Below are 23992 nucleotides of genomic sequence, written 5' to 3'. Positions count from 1 at the left end.
CACTGGCAGTGTCTAGAGACATGTTTGGTTGTTATTGCTGTGGGTGTTATTGGCATCTGGTGGGCGGAGGCCAGGGGTGCAACTGAACATACCCCAATCCCAGGAAAGCCCCCACGGCAAAGTGCTGAAGCTGAGAAATCTTGCTCAAGTTACACATTAAGCAAAGAACAGAGGGTCTGCCTATCAATGCTCAAAGTGAAAAGTCCTCCAAAGAGTTCTGAGGCAAGATTCTTCTTCCAAAGGTCTATGTTCAGCAATCTATCCATATGTTAAGAAATTTACCCGATCTTAGGAGAATAATAGTATCTTACAATAATAATGGTGACTATGGCTAACATTAATGAAGCACTTCATATAGAGACTTACAGTCGGTATTTACAATTCTATATTGTAAACACTGTTACGATTCTCCGCATGGTAAGTGTATTTATTACACACATAGGGGAATACACCCTATTACATAGGGGTAATATCCCTATTACATAATACACCCTATTACAGAGGGATAATATCCCCTATCTGGGTTTGTAACTCCCCAGAATCTACATGTGATGGGGTGGGACTTTCTCTGTTTCATTCACCACTGTTTATCTAACACCCAACAGAGTAAAATGCCCATTTAAGAGATGAAGACACTGAGAGGTTCAGAACATGCTGGAGATCACAGAGCCAGTAAGTAAGTGGTGGAAACTGGGTCAAACTAGGCTTCTGTGCTCCCCCTCTGCCAGCCTGCCAACCGCTAGATATGTGAAGTCATCGAAATCCAAAGGCCCTCTTGGGCCTAACCTCAGGTAAACAAAACCAACAACAACCTAAGCAGGAATGAATCAGGCTGCTTTCCAAAGCTACCAAATAAAATTTTCCACTTTTCAGGAAGCTGATTAAACAAAACAGTGACCCCAGGACAATGGTGAAGCGTATTTGCATTGCCATGAGTCACCTGAAAGCAATCTAAGAGGGTGGCCGGTTTTACAAGATGTTAACTGCTTCTCTTAATTTGAGCAGGGCTCACAAAGCACTAGGCAGGCTTCCCCAGGCCAAGTCAGCGGTGCTTTCTCAAAGGACAAATGCCTTGGGTGAGAGTGCAGAAACTTCTTTCCGACCACTGGGAAGTCAACTCATGGATCATGGGATGCGTGTGTGGACCAGTCAACACTTGATGACTGCTCCAATGGACCCCCGATGACAGGGTAATCTTAGCTGGGTCTCAGCATCTTACTCTGCACCTTAAGACAGATGTTGATTATGGTGCGATGCGAACTTTCAGGAATTAGTACTTTTTATTTTAATTGTTTTAATGTTTATTTATTATTGAGAGACAGAGCGTGAACAGGGGAAGGGCAGAGAGAGAGGGAGACACAGAATCGGAAGCAGGCTCCAGGCTCTGAGCTGTCAGCACAGAGCCCGATGCGGGGCTTGAACTCACAAACCGCAAGATCACGACCAGAGCAGAAGTCGGACGCTCAACCGACTGAGCCACCCAGGCGCCCCAGGAATTAATACTTTTTAAATAATAAGAGAGCTCACACATTAATTTAAAGGCTCAGGAGGTGTAGCAATTTGTCTAGTTTCATCATTTTAGCAGATTACATAATGCCAGGGGAAATATCCTATAAGAAACAAATTCAAGGAAGTGCTATAAATTGAGAATTACATTCATCCTTAAAGACCAAAAGAGGAAGTGTTAAGTTTTTTAGCTTTATAATATTGGCACAAGTAGACTTCAATTTTTTTAAGTGGAAATTTCTCTTGTAGAAAGATAAGCAAAGTATCCTTGACACTATACAAACATATTCATCGCACTTGTAAGTACTTTAAGTATTTATTCACAACCTGCTTTTCTCCATAAAAGAATCGGGGGTGACTTTTTAAAAGTATATTTGATTCTAAAAGGAGGGGTAACACTTATAAGAACACAAAGGAAAAATAAAATTAAGAGAGCTATAAAGCCAAGATGGTCAGAGCACAGGAATGCACGTATTACTGTGGTTAGTTACATGTTGGTTTCACGGACCCTAATGCCAAGAAAGAAATGAGAAGGGCAAGATTAGTAATACCTGTAAGATAAAACTGATTTTTTTTTTTTTTTTTTTTTTTGCAGCTCTTCCTGATATAGTAACCTAAGATGACTTTCTGGTAAAGTGTCATACAAATGGACACTGTGCTATGTAAGAGTCTGTATCTAAACAGAACCCGAAGAAAGGATGTACACAAAACTATTACTCATAATTCCCCTCAATGCAAAGTGAATGTGCCAATCCCATAGATGTGAGAGACCCAGTGAAGGCAAGTGCGAAGGGACCCAGTGAAGGCAAGAGCGCCACCCCGAGCATTCGGCTCTGAGTCTGGCAGAAGCTTCCCATCAGATCAGGTCGTCTGGATGAATGGAAGCACTGAATCTTCTTCAGGCCATTGTCCATAAATATATTATTTCTTACGACAAAGCCTTTAATAAGGACTGAGCAGCAGACGTCAAGACTATAATTTCTGCTATGAGAAACCAAAGGACAAAAATTCTGTGCCAGCCGTTAAGTATGATGGCAATATTTATCATCAGAAAAAAATTTCCCAGAGAGCTGAATTCTAACCTATATGGGTTATGTCACATTCGGAAATTTTAGTTAAGCAACCATAATCAAGCAATGAGGTGCGGTCTGTCATCCAAAGTGCCTGCTCGCTTTAGGTTGAATTGGCCTCATTTCCTAAAAATATACCATCTCTTTTTCCTCTCCACAACTGATACTGTTTTGTCTCTCACCCTTACGTAAGCATCTTCTAGATCGTTCTCATCCATTGTCACTCTTCTTGTTTTCTGTTGTCACTATTTGTACTTTTCTTATTAGTCTATCAGAATTTCCTTTAACTGAACTCGGACTTCCCTTGGTTTCTGCCTTGAACCTTCCACAAGTGTCTCCCACGTAGACAAGAAATGTGGAGGGAGGGGAATGGTAACTGTAACCCACCATTATACACCTGCTTAAGTGCCAGTATTTTCCAAGTGCCTAATTACAAAGAGAAATCCAGATTATCAAAGCAGTTATACATCATAACTACAGTGTTTTCTAGGAATCTAAAGTTGAGATAAGCTATACAAAAAGGGAATATGTAGTATACGATTTTAGCCCACTGGTAGTTAGAAACCTGTTAAGCCAAAGCCAAGATTGAAGAGGACATTTGATAAATTAATGAAGACAGAGCAAGGCTATTATGCCACAAAGAAAGTTATTTATTTTGAACAATTGGGCTTTGAGGGGCAGGGAAAATAACTACTTCAAATTAATATTTTCGAAACAACTAATATGTTTAGCACTATGCGAAAATATTAAGGCAGACAATCCTACTTTGTGGTGCTGATCTATAACCATTACAATGACCTTGAGCAGAACTCTAAAATTTAAGAAAATTCACTAGCTTTTTTCTAAAGAATTTCATTTTTCCTTAATGCGGTGACTTTAGTATTAGATATGAAGGGTCCTCAATGTCAAATTGGAGACACTGCAACTTATCCTGTAAGCCAATTCTCTCAATATTATGCATGCTGGGCTAATTTAATTCATATATAACTAAATTTATAAAATCTTAATAGTTATGCATTTATTATATGGGTAATTTTCATATATTGTGAGCCATACAAGGTTGCCTTAGGCAACAGTGGTATAAATTTCAAAATGAGTAATGTAAAAAAATTGAAATAAAGAGTAATATCAATGGTGAATAGATATGGCCTAAATGAAGGTGGTAAAGTCTGAGAAAGCACTGCCATGAACAAAGACAAGCAACTGGGGGTGTTTTTGGAAGGGGAATGATAGCTTAGACTGACATCCTCCTAAGGATTAAAGCAGAATTGGGGCATAGATTCAAGTGGAGATACAAGAAATCCAGAGTACAGAGAGTCAGTGAGGACCCCGTGGTTCCAGCAGAAGCTTAAACCGGGATCCATGGAAGAAGGAAGACAGACACAAAAGAGATCATTAGAAGGCAAAATAAAACCAATAAAAAGACTCACTGCACTAAGGGAATGAAAGGGGACAAGTAATCGAAATTAATTTTTTTTAATGTTTATTCATTTTTCAAGGACAGAGCTTTGTCAGCGCAGAGCCTGACGCGGGGCTTGAACTCACGAATCGTGAGATCACGACCTGAGCCGAAGTTGGATGCTTAACCAACAGAGCCACCCAAGCACCCCTAGAAATTAATTTTTCGTACCTGGAAATCACGGGGGCACTGAGAAAAATGGCAAGAACCTGAAGATGAGCTTTGGATGTAGAAGGAAAGCAGGTTGCCACAGGGCTCATTTTGGACTTGAACTGACAGCAGACCATGAAGGGGTTAGCCTCCTGCACAGAGCTGCCCACCATCTAGAAAGTGAGAGGTGCAGATCAAGGTAGGGGTGAGAACCTGGGGCCTTGGGGGAAACTGCAAAAAGGAAGGCGATTCTTCCCACCTTCTTGTATCTGTGCCCCTTTGTAGTGTGATTGTTGAAGCTCCTCTCTGGAAGAAATGGAATGTATTCTTTCCCTTCCCCTTGAATCTGGGCTGGCCTTGAGACTTGCTTGGGGCAGTAGAATGGGGTAGAAGAAACAGTGTGACAGGTCTGCACCTAGGTTCAAGGGCCCTAGTGTACCCCCTCGGAATGCTGCCACCAGGACAGCTCTTGCATATGCCTCAGCGTGGTGGAAGAGAGAGTCTGTGCAGGAGAAATGAGGGGTCCCTGATAGAGCTAGCCAACGTCCAGAAGCTAAGTCAAACCTGCAGTTGACTGCAAACGCAGAAGGGAACCCAGCCTACATTGTGGACTTGCAGAACCAGGGAAATGTGGTTTCTGTTTGTTTTAAGCCTCAAAGCTTAGTTTGTTACACAGCAATAGATAACTGATACAAACAGTACCGGAGAGGGAACAGCTGAAGGCAGAAAACAAGATCCACACACAAAGTGAAAAGAATACAGAGGCAAAGGAGTAAGAAACCAAGCTTTGGGAGGATAGCCCCAGTGCCGGGAAGAGGCGGGAGAGTGGACAAGATGACAGAGCAAAAGCAATCAGAAGCAGGGATGATATTAGATATATTAGAGAACCAGGGACACTGGAGGTTAGAGAAACAGGGATAGGGTAAAAATAGGTGAGTTCAAGGAGTCATCAGCAAAGCGTAACCCCAGGGCTTAGGGCAGTATCTGGCCTAAGCAGACACTTCATATTCTTGCATGACAATGAATGGAGTCCAATCTGGCAAGGCGGAGCTCCCTGGGGAAAAGTGGAAAGATAGTTTTGGTAATATAACGAAGGAGGGAAGTAACTTGCAGAGTGCTGAGGACAGCCTGGGTGGGAAAGACATGGAACCCCAGGTCAAGATTTCTTGTTTGAGGAACTGTTCAGAGAGGTGTTATAACAGGGGTCTGCAGAGTCAGGCAAACATGTGAACATAGGCAGTCCTTTCTCTCAGACTCTACAATTCTGAGTGTGGTCAGCAGCCAGCGGCCAGCAGCGTGCCCTGGGAACATGTGAGCAATGCCAATTCTCAGGCTCACCCCAGCCCTGCGGATCTGTATTGTATCCAGATGCCCAATGGACTTGCACCCACATAGGAGAAGATACCAAGACAACAAACCCAAAGAGCCTTTCATTACATCTTGAGAAAGTCCTCCTGTTTTGAATTCCCTTTCAAGCCCTCCTCCCACCCCAAATAAAATCAAAGACAAAGTCTCAGTTTGGTGCTAAGGGGTCTTCAACACCTTCCTCACACTTGCAAATATCCCTTTGAACAAACACAGGGCAAAGCCTTAGGTAAGCAAGGTCTCCAGTGCGCTTTTGGTAATAGTGTTTACTCCCCTTGTGTTTATTTTCAGGATTTTCTTCTATGTAAGGGAAGTGATAGGATTTTTCATTTGTGGTGGTCTTCATTTCACATTTATCTAAGGGGAAAAAATGGAGTTAGACAAAAAATATGAACCGTATCCTAATGTGGATGGAATGAGGTCTTAGCAAAAGCTGTCACAAGGGAGGTGGCACTTGACAAGCTAAAGACTGGAAAATCCGTGGTGGGGGTCAGAAGATACGTGGGCACATAGGAAGGTAGAAAGGAACAAATCAGGAAGCTGTCTGTAAAACCAAGAATACAGAGCAGTCAGAAAGGGACAAGCACCTTTGGAAGGATTTGTCCCAAAGAACTGCTCTCCCCTGGGTCTGGAAAAATGAGAGAACTGGTTTCCAGACAAGGGAGGACAGCAAATTATCAACGTTCCTCATAAACTGAAAGATCAGAGTTACCTTCCAAGAATGAGGGTAGGGTTGGCTGAACTGCTGCTGGACAAGTCCTGGACTGTCCATTGTGAAGAAGGTCCAAGAGAATCAACAGATAAACAAAAAGATGACACACCAAAGGCCCAAGTATTCTCCGACAGCATTCATAGGGTTCAGTTACCCTCAAGTTGAGAAATGCCATATCCTGAAGTCTGATACAACACACACAGCAAAAGGGAAGGGGGCTGAGGGGGTTGGTGGTGCCCAGGACAGCAGACATGTCCTTGTAGCCAAGGCTGTAGAACAGTCAAGGGCTAACAAGATGGGCCAGTGGAGGAAATGAGGAGGAAAGAGCATAAAGACCTTCATGTTTCTAGGGAAGGAGGTCCAGTGGATGCAGGGATATGAGGAGTCAGAGGTAAGCTGGGTTTGATCAAGAAAGAAAAATATCAGTTAAAAAAAAATCTAGTTTAAAAACATTGACTGAAGATTGACCTGTACTCAAAACTTTTGTTACCAACAGTCAGGACTTGAGAAATGGCAGTATAAAAATTCAAGAGGTATTTCAAAAAAAGAAGAGAAATTTGGGCCTGAAATATAGGTAATCAATTAAAGTCAGGACATACGGGTTTGCAGTGCCTGCAAAGATGGACATAAATCACTGGGGATTTTTTTTTTAATTTTTTTCAACATTTTTATTTATTTTTGGGACAGAGAGAGACAGAGCATGAACGGGGGAGGGGCAGAGAGAGAGGGAGACACAGAACCGGAAACAGGCTCCAGGCTCCGAGCCATCAGCCCAGAGCCTGACGCGGGGCTCGAACTCCCGGACCGCGAGATTGTGACCTGGCTGAAGTCGGACGCTTAACCGACTGCGCCACCCAGGCACCCCTCACCGGGGATTTTTAAGCATGCCCCAAATAAACCCCCCCAAATGAAGAAAGGATTGAAAAGTTATCTGATCACAGTGCATCACCAAAAAGGGACCTTCCAAAGAGCAATGAAAACTAACATACTGAATAAGGTTTACCAAAATGGAGTGCTGTAATCAGTATGCAAAAACGTCAAACATGAAAATATCCCAGAAGGGTTTCTTGGACCTCGCCCATCATTCACTCCCATGCACCTGCTAAAACACATATATTGTTCCTGCCTATCCACTCATCCCTTTCTTCCACAGCAATGGAATACATAGCTGGGCACACTGCAAACCACAATATAGATTGCACTTCCTAGACACCTTAAAGTCATAGATGTGGCCATGCGTCTCAGTCCCGGCCAGTGAGAAATAAGCAAGTGTCACATGGCAGGTCCTGAAAGCCTCCCTTTTCCCTTGACCACCTTCCTCCTGGTTGGACCAGGGATGATGACTGGAGTTCTAGCCTGAAGGGCCAACGGCTACAAGAAAGTTGGAGGTAGCTTGGCTCCCAGTTGTCTGCAAAGCCCCAGTAACAGCTCTAGACTACTTACCTCTAGAGTTCATTAGAGAAAAGAGAGACGAACATCTACCTCATTTACGCCACTGCTACTCAAGTTATTTTTTCCTGCTGGCCAACGCTAAGTAACATACTCTTCTTTGCCTTTCATCGGAGTCTCCCTGTCCTTGACCATTTGACCTTCCTTGACCAGCCTGGATACTTGGATTGAAAACAGTCATTTCAAATTCCCCTTCTCTCCACCCCTCTTCTCTTATCCCTGCCTGAACAAGATTCACTACCTCATCCCTACCACCCATCGCTCCGTTCCCTGCCGGCAGTGCATGAAATACATGAAATCCAAAAACTTAAAATAAAATTTAAACTTAAAAACATCTAACAGGGATCATCATTACAACCACAGGCCAGCTCCTTAAGAACTGGACAGCTGACTCCTCACCGTCGCATTCTCATTGCCTCCAAGTATCTCGCACACAACAGGTCCAACATGGGTTTATTCAGATTAAACTAGAACCAGATCTACTCAACAATATTCTTACTCATCTCTAGTTCGCTCTTTATTGCATTTTCTCTTATGTGCTCAAGCACTGTTCTAGAAGCCAGGCGTAGTGGTCATCAAATGTCCCTACCTTCACGGAGTTTTGGATACTCGTGGAAAGAAGTAATCTGAAAATACATAAATAAATGAATAAACAAAAAATTCAAATGGGGGGTGCCTGGATGGCTCAGTTGGTTAAGCAGCTGACTCTCGATTTCAGCTCAGGTCATGATCTCACAGTTTGCAGAATCGAAACCCACATGGGGCTCCCCACTGAGCCTGCTTGGGGGCACAGAGCCTGCTTGGGTTTCTCTCTCTCTCTTGCTCTCTCTGTCCTTCCCCCCTCATGCTCTCTCTCTCAAAATCAATAAATAAACTTTTAAAAATTTTCCAACAGGGATACAGGCTATGAATAAAGTAATGAGACAGTGACTGGAGGAATGGGGAGGGGGGGTAGAGATTTGAGATATTCAGATATTTTTAAGTGGTCAGGCCACACTCCTGTGGGTAAGACACACAAAGTCAAGAGGAGGGGGGGTAATGGCAAGAAGCGAGGTAGAAACAAACAGTGATGGATCGTGGGCCTATCAGTCCACTTCCCCACCCCTTCCTCCTCCACATTCTCATCTCCCTTTCTCCCTGCTTCCTTCCCTCCTTCTTGCTCTGTCTCTGTCTCCCTCCCTCCCACACCATTTCACTAAAATGTGTATCTGAATCTTCAGCCATCTTTTCTTTCTGCTCCATTAACTCAGAGAAAGGGTTACCCAGCTTTCAAGGCTAATCCCCCTCTATCTACAGCCTTTATCCCAACGCCAACTGACCACTCATCCCGCCCATCATTACATCACTCTCTGTGCCCCTTTAATCTCTCCTTCAAACATTCTCAGGTGGAGTCTGCGAAACATCTTCTCATTACCCTCCTCTCCTCCATTCAGTCTCCCCTACGCACACACACGCACATCCACTAACTGGTGTGCACGCGCACACACACGGAAACACGTCCATAAACGCACACGCAAATGTATATACCCACACACACATCCATGCACACAAACTTTACTAGTATCTGCTGGGTAAAACCTCAGATCTTTCACTGGACACCCTAGGGCCTCCACACCCGTATCCCCCACCAGAAGAAAATTCCCACACAGATGCGAACTCGTCCCCCTACATTGTCAATGGGACCATCCTGCACAGGCCTCCAGGGGAACCTTTCCTGGGGTGTCACGCTCATGCAGAAGCACTGCCTGGAACGCCTTCTCCTGCCCTCGCCTGTCTAACATCCCATTTTTCCTATTTGTCCATTCCAAGCCTGACAGCCTCTGGGAGCTCTTGTACTTGACCACACGCTGCCTCAGAAACCATTGCTCTCGTCCAATCTGCTCCTGGAGCACTTTTGCCTCCTAGAGTTTCTCCCTTAGGTACACAAATAGTCTTCCTCCCTCTCTCTCTCTCCCTCTCTCTCTCTCTCTCTCTCTCTCACATACACACACACGCGTGCGTGCACACACACACACACATTTCACGAATGCTCATGTGTACACAGCTGCTCCCCTACCAAAGTAGAGGTTTCTTGAAGGTGGACCACATCTGACATCAGCCCCTAACAAGTAGTACTTAATAAACGATAGTTATTACCTCTCATATATAACTATTGTATCTCCTATCTCCTCAATAAGCACAGGCTATTTCTGGTTTCCACAAAGAATAATAATAAGCACGGACAACTCAAGTCCTCAGAAATCTACAAAATTGGCAGGCTTCATTTCCTTTAGCGTTTAAGCGGACTTTTTCTCCTACCCACCGTCACTTCCCCCACCCGGTGAGATCGGCACTGTGCTCTCCCTCTGGGGAAGCACCGCTCCAGCCCACCAGCCCACCTGGTTTCCATGGCAACAGCAGTACCCACCCCTGCTCCTGAGATGGGTATGTGGCTTTGGGCCTGCACAGAGGACCCACGTCTGTCCAACAACCCAGAGAAGTTTCTGGAACAAGGAGGAAAGAGACTCTGTCCCTCTTGGGGAGGCTGAGCCGCGCGGATGTGCCCTGCAGCTCCTGCCGGACACCTTCCCACCACCTGAGTGGAGACAGACAGGAAAGCCACACTGATGAGAGCAGGGCAAATAAATGTAAGGAAGTGTTGATAACATCCCTTGAAACTCCGGGCCCAACTATGCCGGAGACAAAACTCACTATCCCTTTTCCACTTGATTCAGTTTAAGGACTTTTGCCCATTTGCAATCAAAAGCATTTTCGCTAATACAGCAGTTTTAACTGCTTTTCCATTAAACATTTTTTATTGGAATTTATATAAAAGCCAAATAATAAGGGTTGAGTTTCTCATTAAAGACACACAGGCATAAAGGAGAAGCAAGACAGATCCACACAGTATGCTTAAGTGTCCAATATTTCTAGTAAAGTTTAACCCACCTTTTTTTTTCTTTTTTAAGAAAATCAACTTACAACCAATCATACACACTCCAGAAAAGTTTTCTAGGTGGTCAACATTAGGGACTTCTACTTCTGGTACCAAGATGATTTTTAAAAGAAAATGTAAAACTTATTATTCTACAGTATGTCAAATCCCTTGCTCATTACAAATTGGATGGAATATTGCTGCAAATTTTCACAATATGGCACAGTCACTGACATCCCATCAATTTGAAATATTAAAAAACTCACCTCCATCACATTTAATATAATTCTTCCGTATAACCAAATCAGTTAATGTAGAAAAGGCCACATTCACCTTCCAACATTTGGAATAGAAAGGCCCAGGTTAAAATGTGTCTTCTCCAAAAGAAGGAATCCATATCATTCAAATAGGTATTTAGAGTGAAATCCAAATACTTCTTGGTATCGGCCAGTTTGTTTAACTTCTGGATTATCAAGACATTCAAATTATTCTTTTATAAACGAAGTAAAATCAAATTACGATTAAAGACAGAACGTTAGTCATACAAGAAGGGCCATTTTCCAATGGCTCGATGTGCTTTACACAAGCATAGGACATAGTTAAGAGAACATGGCCTCCCTGAGGAAGGGATTAAGGATACAAACCCAGGAAACAAAGAAAAGAAAATAAGGTGCTACAAGGAGTGAAGATATAACCGATCAGAAGCTCGTGCAGACCTTGAGTACCAGCCTCTACTTCCATTTTAAACACGGTTTTGTGGGTTGTTTTTTTTTTTAAGAGCTCAACCCACCTTCAAATACATTTTATTTGTAAGAATACTCAGCAAAAATCCTGTCCTTCCATATTAAGCACAATCTAAACAGATTCTCCAAGATACTCACAACTTCACTCACACGTCATAAAATCCAACCTGAAATTGCACCTCTTACATGAAGAAAAAAACGTGAAACGGTTTCATTCATATGGCTCGTACGGTTTTAAATTACGTTACTATAAATTTTATGTCATCCTCCCCCCCCTTAATAGGCAACCATTTAAAAATGTTTCTTTCCAAACAACTCCTAAGACCGAAAGGATAAACCATCATGCATGCATGTGTGCCTGCGCACAGAAGCACGAGCATACGTGCACGCGCACACAGATGCACGCACGCGCACATGGACATGAGCGCACGTACTCCTTTACACCACGTTCATGGTACAGCGGATTTCCAAGTCTTCTGAGTTCCACACGTTACTTCCTGAAACACTGCCTGGCTGCCTGGGGAGGTGAGTCTGCAAACACCACACCAACGAAACCTCAAACCAACGATGTGTCCTAGCAAGTCCTGTCTCCCCGCTCTGGGAGCAGGCAGTTTCATTTCTACCGCTCCATTGCACACGGGAAGACCCCCCCCCCCCCAGTTGGGTCCCTTGGCCCTCCTGAGCTCTCTCTTGAATTCCAGGGCATTGGTGCCAAGTGCCTACTTGATATCTCTGTGGGACTATTCCGCCAAAATATCCAATATCAGCTCTACCTTTCCTTCGAAACCAGCTTCTCCTCTGACCTCTTTGCCTCTGCTCAAGGTCCTACCATTTGTCCCAGGCCCAAGTTCGAACACTCTGAGTCACCTCTGCCTCCTCTCCCTCCCTTCTAAGTGAGAGATGCTCTGTTCAGTGCCCTCCTCTCTTTCCCATCCACGTTCACATCACCTCAGTTCAAATCCTAACACACCTTTATCTCGATTGGGCAGTGGCATCCTCCCTGGTCCCCCTACCTCTTGTCAGGCCCTACAGTGATCTAGTCAAAAGGTCAGATACTTCTTCACAACTTACAACTCCAACCACACCACTGGCCCGCTCCAAAGTCCTCACAATATGCTCAGCAGTAAAGCCGATTGTCTTTCCAATGGCCTTCTTCCTTGCTAATAGAGTATAAAAGATCATCTATGCTCATGTGACAATGTGCCTGGCCCCCACCAGATGACATGGGACTGATCTAAGCCGATCACGGCAATCTCCTTCTTTTTTGTTAATGACTGGCTCAGGGTGGGCATGCGATCCATTTCTGATCAATAAAAAAGAGTGCAATGGAACTACTGGAAAAGTTCTTATCCCTTCTTATTAAGAGAGGTACAGAAGAACTTTTGCTATCACTCCCATCCCCACCACTACCTTGCTTCCCATTTTACATGTGATCATGTGAAGATGTGATGTCTGGAGCTACAGCAGCCAACTTGTGACCTTGAGGAGACTGCTAAAACTTCAGGAATGGCAGAATAAAAAGAAAAGAAGGTTCTTAAAGACATGATTGCCTTCATCCAAACTAGCCTGAGACCACCTAACTAATGACTTCTTTGTATGTAAACGAACGTCCTTATGCTTTATGCCACTGCTTGTTGGGTGTTCTGTTACCTGTAGCCCAATGCATTGTGACCAACAAACTCTTAAAAAGAACAAACTCCTTACCTTACCACTGGAAGGCCCTCTGTGCTGTGCTACTCACAGTGCATCAGCATCATGTGGGAGCCCTAGCCTAGACCCCAGGATTCAGAATCTCTAGGGCTAAGCCCAAGAGTCTGTATTACAAAAAGCTCTTGAAGCTGATTCTTGTGCATGCTGAAGCTTGAGAAACACTGCTTATAATAATATGATCACAGATTACCTGTCTCCATTCACCTACTACCCTACATACCATAAGGAATATTTTTCCAGTGACAGCAACCTCACTTCACTAGGGTTTGAGCATCACATTGGTCGCTTGTTTAACTTCATCTCTTCGTGAAGTTTTCAAACTCAAAGCCTCCTGGGACTTGAGAGGAATACCAAGGGCAGAATATGAGGAAGTTAGAGCGGGGAGAGGAGCATGTTGCCTTGCAAGGGAACAGGTCCAAGATTGCCAAATTTATTGTTTCTTAAAAGAAAGAAGGAAAGGAAGGAAGGAAGGGAGGAAGGGCTGAAAATCCAGATTTATATTGCAAAGATTTTTAGATACAGACAGCTACTGAATTTTTTAAAATATTGGCTCAAATGAGGTAAAGCAAGTCCTCAAGTGGACAAGTGGATTCAGCATCCCCCTGACAGCTTGTGACCCAAAACAGATAGTTCTTACAACAGCTACACATACTTTGAATGTCGTGGCCACATACCTCCCTTGACTTCATCTAAAACAACTAAAATTAATTTTCTTTGGCTTACTGTGTATCAGTCTCTACGGAGCACAGGGTTTTCATCAACATTCCACTGTGTGGGGTGTCAAAATGGTAAGTTTATGGACTTCAATTAGTGTCAGCTGGACTATTTTATCCATTAGTCACCAACGACTGGTTACCTAGAAGTATAAGCTTCTCAAGGGCACACAAAAATGTTTAAAAGGTGAGGAAAAAAATTAATTGGCCACACAACACACACACACACTACAAAATTAGAACTAACAGATGCTGACAAAACGCAAACATAAGTCAACTAATCAGCAGCAACTCAGCCATGATATATTAATACATCATAGAACATAAAATGCAGGACGTGGGTGCAGCATTTTCACGTCTGATATGATGTGGAGGGGAGCCAGGTCAGCAGTGCTTAGGACCCACCAGGGTTCTGAAAGGGCCCTGAGTGTCAACCTAGAACCAATCATCTGTCGTAAGTCTTACGTACTTTATAGCAATCACAAACTTCTTTACCCGGTTCTACTACTGCCCCTCCGGGTTACTTACTCCAAAGGAGGATCCCTAGCCTAAAACAAAGTTTTCAGCCATGGCTGCACACTGGAATCATCTAGGGAGCTTTAAAAACACTGCTACCTGGTTCCCATCCCCAAAGATTCTTATTGAACTGGTCTGAGGTAAGGGTGACCTGGAGTATCTTTCACAAGCTTCCTCCCACCAGCTATGACTAGAGTATAGCCAAGGCTAAACTCCCACTTTAGAAACATTCAGAGAAACATTCTCTGAAATGGTAATCTCTCCAGTTATACCATCTTGTTAACTACGTCTTCCTTCTACTGCCAAGTCTTGGGACAAAGGAAGACCCTGGTACCATCAAGTGCTCTGATTATCTAGAACAGGGATCAGCAAACTGTTTCTGTAAAGGGACCATACTACACGTTACAACTACTCAACCTGGACACGGACGCACTCAAGCAGCCATAGACAATATGCCAACAAGTGAGTCGGGCTGCCAGTTCTGCAACTTTATTTATGGACACAAATGTGAATGTCATGTAAGTTTCAGTCATGAAATATTTCTTTTGATTTTTCTGCCATTTAAAAACATAAAAACCATTCTTGGGGCGCCTGGGTGGCTCAGTCGGTTGAGCGTCCGACTTCGGCTCAGGTCACGATCTCACGGTCCGTGAGTTCGAGCCCCGCGTCGGGCTCTGTGCTGACAGCTCAGAGCCTGGAGCCTGCTTCGGATTCTGTCTCCCTCTCTCTCTGCCCCTCCCCACCTCATGCTCTGTCTCTCTCTGTCTCAGAAATAAACATTAAAAATAATAATAATTAAAAAAAAAATAAAAACATAAAAACCATTCTTAACTCACAAACCAAACAAGAACAGGCAGATGTGACATGTGGGCCACCGTCTGCCAGCCCCTGATCTAGAACTATTCCACTGCCTTGAGACCTAAAATGAATGAATGATAGAATTCAAACTATTCAATTAGAAGTACATGAAAGTGGTTAGATTCTACTTTTTTTTTCTTTTTTTTTTTTTTAATTTTTTTTTTTCAACGTTTATTTATTTTTGAGACAGAGAGAGACAGAGCATGAACGGGGGAGGGTCAGAGAGAGAGGGAGACACAGAATCTGAAACAGGCTCCAGGCTCTGAGCAGTCAGCACAGAGCCCGACGCGGGGCTCGAACTCACATACCGCGAGATCGTGACCTGAGCCGAAGTCGGACGCTTAACCGACTGAGCCACCCAGGCGCCCCAGATTCTACTTCTTGTACTCACTCGGCTGAATTGTCCGCATGATCGAACAGGAGAGTGGAACTGTCCAACCTGTTTGCATAGTTGACCATAAACCATAAATGACTTATTAAAAATTGATTTTTGAACCTCATCTGCATATGAGTGTATCTAAGACAAAAACTGCAAAGAAGCAGTACACAAGCCACAGGCATGTTTTAAGGGTCCCACATAAGGATTTCAGTAATATGTGAATTTGCTGCCACCATTTAGAATTTAAGATATCTTACATAAAAACTCAGATTATCATTCTCTTGGAAAAATAACTGCAAAATGTGGAGACACTGGGCCCAGATGTTGGCATGGCAACAATCCACAAATGCTGAACAAGGCTACCCCTTTACATGGGGCGTGCTCTCCACCTGACCACAAACCCTATCTTCTGTAGGTTAAACTGGCTGTCCCAAGGAGCATTTTGAGTTTATGACCCCTTGTCCAAGGTTCTTAGAAAAACTTTACATCTCTTTCACAATGTGACTTCAATATCTTTTTTAAAAATTTTTTAACCTTTATTATATTTGTGAGAGAGAGCGCGCGCGCGCGCCAGTGTGTGAGTGAGTGGGGGAGGGGCAGAGAGGAGACACAGAATCTGAAGCAGGCTGCAGGCTCTGAGCTGTCAGCACAGAGCCTGATGTGGGGTTCGAACCCACAGACTGCAAGATCACGACCTGAGCCAAAGTCAGACACCCAACCGAGCCACCCAGGCGCCCCATTATCTTGCTTGAAGACCTCACATGGAAATCCCTCAACTTGGAGGAGGGGGAGAGGAGAAAATGGGTGATGGGCATTGAGGAGAACATCTGTTGGGATGAGCACTGGGTGTTGTATGTATGTAAGTGAGGAATCATAGGAGTCTACCCCCCAAACCAAGAGCATACTATATACACTATATATTAGCCAACTTGACAATAAATAATATGTTTAAAGAAAAAAATCTCTCAACCTGCTCTCAAAATTCAACACCCCCAGGGGCGCCTGGGTGGCGCAGTCGGTTAAGCGTCCGACTTCAGCCAGGTCACGATCTCGCGGTCTGTGAGTTCGAGCCCCGCGTCGGGCTCTGGGCTGATGGCTCGGATCCTGGAGTCTGCTTCCGATTCTGTGTCTCCCTCTCTCTCTGCTCCTCCCCCATTCATGCTCTGTCTCTCTCTGTCCCCAAAAAAATAAATAAACGTTGAAAAAAAAATTAAAAAAAAAAAAATTCAACACCCCCATACAGCAGGCCCTAAAATGAAATCATTAGTTCTCACGCCAGTGCAAAGTATCAATTTAAGGAGAGCTGCAATCAAATCCTCCTCTCAATGTATTCTCAATTTGAACCATGGTCTCGAAGAAGATAGACAAATGACAAACTACCCTTCAGGTCTTCTAACTCTTCATGCTAGCCAAGGTAGAGGCCAATCCAAGGAGGTGTAGTGAAAACACTCACATCAGAATGTCTTAATTAAGCAGAATGATCAATAACACATATAGTAATTACAAAGCAAGGTTTGGGACTGATGGAGTAAAAACAACAAAAGACTATTCTGCATAGGATAAGAAGTCAATAGCCAGATTTTGCAAGGACTAGGGGCTGGTAAAAAACAAAAAAACAACAACAAAAAAACACCTAAGAATATGCAGAAAAAACTATGAAATATTGAGTTTGGTCCAAGTTCGTTATTAACCCACTGTGTGATTTCACCTTGTGCACGCCCACCTAAAATATAATAGTTTATTTCGGGGTGGCAGACTTCTAATGACATGCCAACTGATATGCTGCATATTACCTGCTTGCTGGTGAAAAGACAAACTGAACCCAGGAAAAGAAAAATTCTAGATACACAGACAATGGGTCGCTAATTCGCTTGAGCAACATAAGGCCCCTCCCCCTTTAAAAAATGTAGGTGTTAGTTTCATTTGTTGGCCACATCAGAAAAAGAAATGTTCAAACAGTAGATTTTCCACTTGAAATTAAAATGGAAATTAGCCCTTAGAAAACAGAGATGACTGTAAGTTTATACATCAGTGGCTGGTTCATGAATTATTAACTGATTTTAATGATCCTGGCTATATTTTATTTGAAGTTATTCTCTTACTTGCAAGGACTTTTGAACCCTCAAAACTCTTTCATCCATTCTCCGTAGACAGTACACTTTCTGAGCGCTGACATTTAAAAAGGATCCATATACTCACAGAATGTAAAGATAATACACACACATATAATTTATACAAAGGACTCTCTGGTCATTTGTTAAAGACAGAAATGAATGAACCCCTATTATTCACGGTTTGTAAATAAATTTAAAGATAAGGGCTAACTTTTCACTTGTTAAGCCTGGAGCAAAGGGTTCTGTATTTCTTCTAAAGTTTCCCAGATGGTCGTTAAAACAAGAAAGGGCAGAAACATGCCTTCTTTCAAACTCATCATTTCCCACCCAGAATGATAATACACGGCAGCAAAAGTTAAGTCTTAAGAGATTAATAAATGCAGGTATTTCCAAGTGAAATAAATGTAGGTCTTTGTATGCTAGTTTTTACATTTTCAATATAGACCTATATTGAATAGCACCACTCAGACACACAAGTTAGCTGTGAAACAAAATGCTATAAACCCTTAATTAGCACTTGCTGCTTTATACCCATAAAGTTAATACATCGTCTTCTACTACATTCTCCCTATAAAGAAAAATTACAGGGAATAAAACTGGGTTTTTCACTGCTGAAATTAAGAGTAGGAAAATAAAGTATTGGGGCTCAAATTAAAGACTCTTGTATTTTTATCTGCAAGGAATTAAATGCAAACATCCCTTAAAATAAGTACAATTTGATTTCTACCAATATGGAGCGCTGTGTCTAACTTTCGCAAATCGGGTACACACAGCACTTATGACCACCAGATTGCTGATTTACTAAGAAACCAGGTTATTTCAGGCAAAAAACTGCATTAAGAACAAATGATAGCAAACCAACTTGCATCCTCCTCCCGAAGTTGAACAAGCATCTCAATAAATAATGTTGATTTTCAAGCTTTCTATGCTCTCCCTGAAGTAACTACTCAGTTTAAATGGACTCAAAATAGCTTTTCTCAAAAAAAAAAAAAAAAAAAAAAGACACACACACAAAACACCCACAATTTCCTCTGGTCCCTTGAAGTACCCTTGGGATCTCAGTGAACAGAGAGATTTGCCACGCATTGCAGTGACTGGATTAGTACAAAAGGTTTCTATTTTGGTGTCATTCGAGTGTTGCTGATCTTAAATCAGAGAAAGAAGTTACATTAAGCAAGGTAATGGCTTCCAAAAATAAGAGCATGCCCAGTTATCCAAGGCTTGCATACACAGGCTAAGTTGTAAGGAGATAAATAATACCCCGCCGGAACAATTAGGTGGATTCTCAGAAACACGACATACTTAATTAGGCTGCCTAAGTCCCTCACTGAGCATACAAGGGGGACTTTTTAAAGCATTTAATAACCTGAGTAAGTCCAAAACCGAGGACAGAAAGTAAAACCTTAACCCTGCTACCGCGATAGGCCTTTTCTTGCTTCCCTTTCAATGCTCAACGTACCACTCTTGGAATTTGGAGACCATGAACGACCCCCCCCCCCCCAACACCACCAAAGGGTTAAAGCACACTGAATAATGTCCCTTCGTTCTATACTCGTGGGGAGGCCCGCGGTGCCAGGCGCGGGGCTGGACGAGGAGGACACAAGGGTGAGGCAGAGAGACCCCAATGGTCTTTCACAAACTTCAGCACTGGAGTTGGGAACGGAGTATAAACAAATAGAAAGGAACAGGAGCCTCCATCAGCCACGGGGCACAGCAAACTGTTCCTCACTCTTGATACAATTCCTTCTCTTCCTGTTATTTATTCATTAGTTTTGTATAGCACCTTTCTTTCGGCGGCTCCTTATTTCCTCCTCTGTTATCCAAGCAATCATAAACAAACTACGATTTGAAAGAAAGGGGGAGGGGGGAGGAGGGAGGAGCAGGGGGAAGGAGAAAGAAAAACCACATTCAAAAGGCACAGGCCATCCAGAGCACTGCTCGGTCTCCGAACATCGCCCTCGGGGTGATATTTCCTCCAAAGCTTGGCCCTGGGGGCTTCAGGAAACACCGAGAAGGGGAGACCGCGCCACCCAGGCCCAAGGGCTGTGACTCCCGCACCGACTCGCCGGTCCGAGCTGCGCAGCTGCCCTTCTGAGACCCACCTTCGCCCACCTGAAACGCTGCGTCCTCGAAGTTGGCGCGGGGGACCGGGGGGGGGGGGGGGACCGGGGAGGGGGGCGGGGGGGCGGGAGGTAGGGTGACCCAGGGCGTGGTGTGGAGGTCTCCAAGCCTGATCTCCCCGAAATGCAAAACTTACCCCTCCCAAAAAAATGAAAGATGAGAAGCCACTTGCGCTAACCAGGGAGGGGCCCGGCATCTCCGTTCCGCGGTCGAAGCGCCCCAGCGAGAGGGCAGCAAAGGCCACCTGCGGGGGTCCCAACACTTCGCGGCCCCCCCACCTCCGTTCAATCCAGGGCACGCTCAAAAGTTTGTTCCTTTCCTTCCCCGAGCTGCCCTGGGTCCAGCTCTCTAGTGCGCGGGGAAGGTAAGAGGGGCTTGGGGGGTGGGGGGTGAGGGCAGCGAGGTCGTCGGACCACGAGATCACTTGACTCCGGCGTTGTCCCCCCCCAACTCCGGGGCGCTGCTATCGTGTTTACTAATAACAACAAAGAATCACAAGCGTGCCCCCCCCCCTTTCAGTCCTTGGGCCGCTCTTGGTTTCTTTGGGAAGGCAAAGGAGAGTCGGCGGGGTTGGAGGGGGGTGGGGGGAGAGAGAGTGGAGCGCCGGCAGAGGGACAAAAAGGAGGGTGGGAAGGGGGCAGAAAGAGTAGAGAGAGAGAGAGTTGGACAGAGACGAGGGCGCAAAGGGAAAGGAGTGGAGAGGGGAGAGAAAAGTGCAGCGCGAGGGGAGCTGGAGCGCGGGGCGCGCCCGGGATGGGGAGGTGGCCCCCGCCCCGCCGCCCCCCGGCCCCGGCCCGGTCACCTTGCTGTAGCCGTAGTACCCCAGACACTGCGCGAAGTCCAGGCCGGCGGGGTCCCCGGCCGCCGCGGGGTAGAATCTCACATCCATGCCGGAGCCGGGCCCGGGGCCAGGGGCCGGGGCTAGGGCTCGCCGGGGCCGGTGCCCGCCTCCTCGAAGCCGCTAGATCCACCGTCGGGGGCGCCCGGCCGGGGTTGCCCGGGGGCGGCGCGCGGGGCTCGGGGCCGGAGGGGCGCCGCGACCGGAGCCCGAGGAGCCCGGGAGCCGCGGCCGCCGCACACAAAGGCGCGGCCACGCGAGCCGCGGGAGAGCGGGAGGCGGCCCGGGGGACGCGCCCCGCCGGGGCACCGAGGCAGCGCTGCGCGCGGGCCGGGCGCCCGGGGCGCGGCGCGGGGGCCCGGGCGGCGCGGCGAGTTCAGGTGCGCGGGGCGAGGCTGGGACGGCGGCGGCGGCGGCGCTGGCCCCGCTCCTCCTCCTCCTCCCCGGGCGGACTGAGGAGAGGAGCCGCGGAGACAAGGGGCCCGGCCCCTCCCCTCCTTCTCCCCCTCCTGCCTTCGCCGCCGGTCCCCTCCCCGCGCCGCCGCCGCTCCGCCCCTCCCACCGCGGGCAGCTGGCGCGCCGCCCGCCCCGCCGGTGCGCTCCTCGGCCCGGACCGCCCCCGGGCGCGCCGACCCCGCCCCGCCGCGGCCCCTGCCCCGCGCGGCCCCTCGCGGCTCACCCCGCGCCTCGCGCAGCTCCGGCGGTGCCCGTCGCGCGCGCCGCGGCCTCCCCCTCCCCGGGGCCCCTCTTCTCCCCACCTCGCCCCCCTTCCCTCTCCGGTCCTCTTTGTCCCCGATGCCTCGGAGCGCTCCTCGCTCCCCTCCTCGACTCCGCCGCTTCGGCCGGCCCGCCGCCAGCCCGCGGGGCGCGGTGTGGCCCTCCCAACCCCCTCTCCGAGCCCCGCTTCCCTTGGCTCCCGGCTCCTGCCACCGGCATCCCCAAGCCGTGCGCTCCCTGGCCACCTCTCGTTCCATGGGCTTCCTTCCCTCGCCCCCCCCCCCCCATTAGTCCCTCGTGGTGCGGGTCCTCCGTCCCGTCTACCCTACTCTTCTTCCCGCACGAATGTCCTCTGCTTGGAGGCACCTATCCTGGCAGCTAACCTGCAGGAGGGCCTCCTGGGAGCCGGGAGCCGGGACCCCATCTATGTACACCTGTGGTATTTTCCAGAAGGGGTGTTGGGGCCTGACCTTTCACAGGTAGGCAGACTTGAAGCTTCCCGGGTTAAGCCTCGTGTTGGTTCTCTTCGTATTTCCTTTGCTCTTGTTTGTATTCGAAAGGCATTTGAGTAACTGGATCTAGGCGGATCATTCACTGCTCTCGGAGAGAAAATGTCCCCATTTTCCTAAAAGGTTCTGGGTGATTAACTTCCTCAGACTGCACTCACCCACCTCCTCTTTCTTTCTTTCTCTTTCTTTAAGCTATCTCTCTCTCCCTCTCCCTCCCTCCTTCCTATTCCCAACCCCCCCCCCCCCCTTTACTGCTTTGGGTTAATTTGAGAGTTTGGCCCTCAGCCTTGGCGAAGGGAAGTGACTTTATTGCTAGATGAGAATGTTAGGGAGAGGCGGTGAGATGTGCCACCCCCCCCCCCCAATTTGGTTATCTAGTTGCTGCTGCAACCGGAAGGGAGAAATTTTCAAATATTTTAGCGGACACCCGCTAACACTTTCCTCCCCTGAGCACACTTGGCCGGACCAGGGCCTGAACTTTTTTTCAGACAAACATCAGATGGGTTGCTTTTCATTTCTTCTGTTCTCCAAATCAGGCACTCCGGCCTGGTGACACCTGTATATGTACCTTCACCCAATATTATCTTTCTGGAACCAAGCAGGAAAAATAAACGTCAATTAGGTGAAAGTTTGTGTATTTGCTCTTAGCTGAAACGTGTGTTTGGATACTGCCCGTGAGAGCGGTGTGTATTCAGGAGAGGAACAACCGCTCACATTGTCCCTGGGTTGACTCCAATTCCCCCCCCCCCCTCTCGAAAAAGCTTAGGTCCTCTCTCCCGGGTCTCCATTTAACGTTGACAACCCAGCGGCGCTCCCTAATGGCCCAGCGGGTTGCACAAATTGGCAGCGAGCGGAGATATTATCAGGACAACACCCCATTGAGCAGGTTCTTGAAACGCAGAAGTGGAGGCCCTTTCTCTGGGCCACTGGGCGCCTGTGGCCTTTCCACCAATCAGAGCGGGAGGTTGCAGTGGCCACCTGTTGTCTCGCAAGAGAACATCTTTTAAGTTTCACTATTAGTATTTAACAATGGCGGATAGTGCAGCATCTGGCCGCAGGAGAGGAGCAGCTTGCTGATCTGAGGTACCAAAAAAAATTATTTTCTCCCAGGTAGTTGTTAACAGGAGCCCCAAAGGCTAGGAAGCCGAGTGTTTCTTTGCACGCTCCCATTTCTCACCTTGTGCCCGTTCTGTTGTGCCTCTGGAGCAATCTGAGCTTGATTACACAGGATGAAGGAAAGTATAATCAAAGTTACACAGAGACTAAACCTGAAGTTGTAATCAGACCTTGAGCATCAAGAATACAAATATTCACAGTGGAAACCCCACTAGCTGCCAGAATGGGAATTGCATGTGGGCTGATGAATTGCATGGAGCCCTGAGCTGTACACACTACAAAGTGAAGCGAGAACCTTCTCCCAGGAGGCTCCCAGGAGTTAGGAATGCTGGGTCATATCCAATACCACCTCTTGGCCCTTGGCTTTCCTCATAAAATCCCCCTCCCTGTTAAGATGCAAATGCCTTGGAGAAGGAAACAATATTCATCAGTCACTATTTTATTATGATGATGATTTAGGTAGCTGATTTCCGAGGGTAGATCTCTATTAAAGAGTGGCCGGTGGGGGTGGGGGGGGGGCGGAGAAACTGAGGAGTCTGAAGATATGTATGTTGAGGCATTTAGAATGAAAAATATCGCTAGCGCAGAAACAGGTCATTCGGGACGGCTGCCGACCTCAAGGTTTTGCCCACAGTCTCCAGACACTCAGCAGCTATATTTTGCTTGCCTACTCTGTGCCGGGCACTGTTTTAGGCACTTGTGAATGAGAGACAGGATCCCCGGATGACGCACATGGAAATCAAAGGAGGCTATGATTTGGACCCATCACACTCCACACACACACGCACATTTCCATATGCAAACATGTACACATGCCCTGTCCCATCCACTCACCTGGCCTGGAGATCCTGTCCTGTCACAACGACCACTGCTATGGAGAAAAGCAATCTGATAAATTCACATACGGTGGGAGGGATGCCAGGCTCTGCGCCTTCTTGGTTATTTGTAAAAGAAAGCTCAGGGGTGGGTGTAGGACATGCCTCTGCGGAGCCGGAGCTGGATCACTGCTGTGTCCCCAGCCCCTTGGACCTTG

The 23992-nt window shown here is 46.5% G+C and overlaps 1 protein-coding gene across 6 annotated transcripts in view; it reads right to left on the bottom strand.

The window, feature by feature from the left end:
- The window catches only part of TOX3 (TOX high mobility group box family member 3), a 109215-nt gene extending 87388 nt beyond the window's left edge, over positions 1-21827 (bottom strand). For 5 of the 6 annotated variants that reach the window (XM_047837129.1, XM_047837127.1, XM_047837130.1 and 2 more), the window contains exon 1: positions 20582-20826. In XM_047837129.1, coding sequence (XP_047693085.1) covers positions 20582-20668 — 87 coding nt within the window. In that variant the 5' untranslated portion in view covers positions 20669-20826. Of the gene's footprint in view, positions 1-20581; positions 20827-21804 lie in introns of those variants that run through there. The other variant, XM_047837132.1, reaches the window with a different exon arrangement.
- Between the last annotated feature and the right edge of the window lie 2165 nt (positions 21828-23992).

The sequence above is a fragment of the Prionailurus viverrinus genome, chromosome E2, assembly GCF_022837055.1.
Source record: "Prionailurus viverrinus isolate Anna chromosome E2, UM_Priviv_1.0, whole genome shotgun sequence".
In the NCBI taxonomy this organism is placed as follows: Eukaryota; Metazoa; Chordata; class Mammalia; order Carnivora; family Felidae; genus Prionailurus; species Prionailurus viverrinus.
The sequence above is the reverse complement of the archived record's forward strand: the minus strand, read 5'-3'. Positions and strand labels throughout refer to the sequence as shown.